At 48.4% G+C, this 2500-nt stretch overlaps 1 protein-coding gene across 1 annotated transcript in view; it reads right to left on the bottom strand.

The window, feature by feature from the left end:
* Positions 1-2500, bottom strand: part of LOC125035875 — an 18543-nt gene that overhangs the window by 6491 nt on the left and 9552 nt on the right. The window contains exon 4 of the mRNA XM_047628187.1: positions 926-1108. Coding sequence (XP_047484143.1) covers positions 926-1108 — 183 coding nt within the window. The remainder of the gene's footprint in view (positions 1-925; positions 1109-2500) is intronic.

The raw sequence follows: 2500 nt of genomic DNA on the forward strand, positions 1-2500 counted from the left end.
AGATGAGGGGAAGGAGAGAGAGAGAGAGAGAGAGGGGAGGGGAAGGAGGAAGGAGAGAGAGTGAGGGGAGAAGGAGATAAAGGAAAGGAGGGAGAGAGAGAGATGAGGAGAAGGAAGGAGGTGTGAAGGTGCGAGAAGGAGATTAAGGGATGGAGGGAGAGAGAGAGGTGAGGGGAAGGAGGAAGGAGAGAGTGAGGAGAGAAGGAGATAAAGGGAAAAAGGGAGAAAGAGAGATGAGGAGAAGGAGGAAGGAGGTGTGAAGGTGCGAGAAGGAGTTTAACGAAAGGAAGGAGAGAGAGAGGCGAGGGGAAGGAGGATGGAGATAGAGAGAGAGGAGATAGGAGAAGATAAAGGGAAGGAGGGAGAGAATGATGAGGGTAAGGAGGAAGGAGGTGTGAAGGTGGGAGAAGGAGATAAAAGGAAGGAGAGAGAGAGAGAGATGAGGGGAAGGAGGATGGAGATAGAGAGGAGAGGGGAAGGAGATAAAGGGAAGGAGAGAGAGAGAGAGAGAGAGAGAGAGAGAGAGAGAGAGAGAGAGAGAGAGAGAGAGAGAGAGAGAGAGAGAGAGAGAAAGAGAGAGAGAGAGAGATGGGTAAGGAGAAAAATAGATAAGTGAAAGTAGGAAGAGAGGAGGAAGAGAGAAATACGGGGAACTCTCGGATCGCCAAATAGCTCGGTAGTCCTTTGTGCTCGTTGTGAGGTATGAGTCGAAGCTCCTGAGCTCTTTTTCGAAGCGGTTTCGGGAAATGGTTTATTGAAGAAGTTGTTATCATTATCTTGCATGCAATTAATGGTGAATGATAAGGCGACATACCTTATCGCAGTTGAGACTTAAACACATACACGTGTATCTATTAACAGGAACACACAAATAGATAGATAAATAGACACAAACACACGCACACAAACCACGAAGCCAACTCACTCAGAAGGTCAGGATTGTTGTCATTCAAGACGACCTGGGTGACTGTCGGGCTTCCGTGGGCGTGGGAAGTCCTCTCCTTGACACACCAGACGGTCAGCACCAGCACGCCCACCACCAACAGAACGCCCGCACCCACGCCCATCACCACGACTAGAGGGGCGGGCTCAACCATAGAAGGGAGACCTGTTTTGGAGAGAAATTGGATTAGTGCTTAGGTGTTGTGGAGTAATAATGGATATCATCACCGTAGATATAAACAAAATGTAGAAATTGACGTAGTTGTGTATTTTTGGGGTGTGTATATCTGCGTGTATCTGTCTATCTATCTATCTATCTATCTATCTATCTATCTATCTATCTATCTATCTATCTATCTATCTATCTATCATCCTCTTATACATACACCTTCCTCTCCTCTACCTGTATTACAAAGCCGTTAGATAACTCGAGGGGAAAAAAAAAAAGTAAATTCCATTTTCGTATCATCCTTGGTGACCTCTCTTCTAGCTCTTAATTAATCTCGTAATAAAGTTCTCCTCCTCCTACGGCCACCGCTCCCTAATTCCTGTTGTAATCCTCGTCCGCTAGCGATTAGGGATGAGTTCCTTCACTCGTCCTCGTCCATCCTATTGTTCCCGACATCCTTAATCCTTCCTCCGCGGGTCCCCTGGTTTCGGTCTCCCGCACGTGGCGCTGGCTGCGGCTACTATTCTCTTCCGAGTTTGATTTAAGTATGTAAGTATTTATATAAAACCTTGCTCGTGCCAGGGGGATCCATTCACGTCGTAGGGATTTGTGCGAGCTTAAGGAAGAAATGGCACGAGCGGCGGTTTTAACCTCATCGTGGCGAAGGTCGCATGCCATTCTAAAAGCCGGTGAAGGGGGGGGGGGGAGGGTTCTGTCAACACGGACACTGCCCCATTTCAAGAACAAGGTTTTCCGACGGACGGCTCTTTGGCCACGATCGCTGAGGTTATGTACAGAAAATGCCAGATGATGTTGCAAAATCTGTTATCTTCGTTATACCCAATCTCCTCGGTCAGCCAATCCGTCCGTTGTTCGGCATATCGAGGTCCGAGGGCGGCACGTGTCTGACCCACTTCCCACGAGTCCGCCGCGAGAGAGGGTCCTCCGGCGCGCCCTAGGTCATGCGGGGAGGCCGGAACGCAGGTCAGCCAACTCACGCGCGGGCCGAGATGAGACGGGGTTCAAAGCGCAGACCTCACTCTTTTGGTCTGTCTCTCTCTCTCTCACTTTCACTTTCACTCCCACTTTCACTCTCTCTCTCTCTCTCTTTCTCTCTCTCTCTCTCACAGACACACACTCATGTGATGATAGTGTTGACGGCGCCCCCTACCCCTTCTCCCATTACCCTCTCTCACAACCACTCATTCATCTACGAACATAATCTATACACTGCCAGCCGCTTTAAGACCTGTCTCCTTTCTCTTCTGTCTATTTTCCTCCATTCTTCTCCTCCACCAATTCCCCAATATCTATTCTTATTCTTCTTTCAGGACTTATTATACTTATCTATTCAGTCCTGGTGACTCAGTCCTGGAGGATTTCATTAAA

This window comes from Penaeus chinensis, chromosome 20 (assembly GCF_019202785.1).
Source record: "Penaeus chinensis breed Huanghai No. 1 chromosome 20, ASM1920278v2, whole genome shotgun sequence".
In the NCBI taxonomy this organism is placed as follows: Eukaryota; Metazoa; Arthropoda; class Malacostraca; order Decapoda; family Penaeidae; genus Penaeus; species Penaeus chinensis.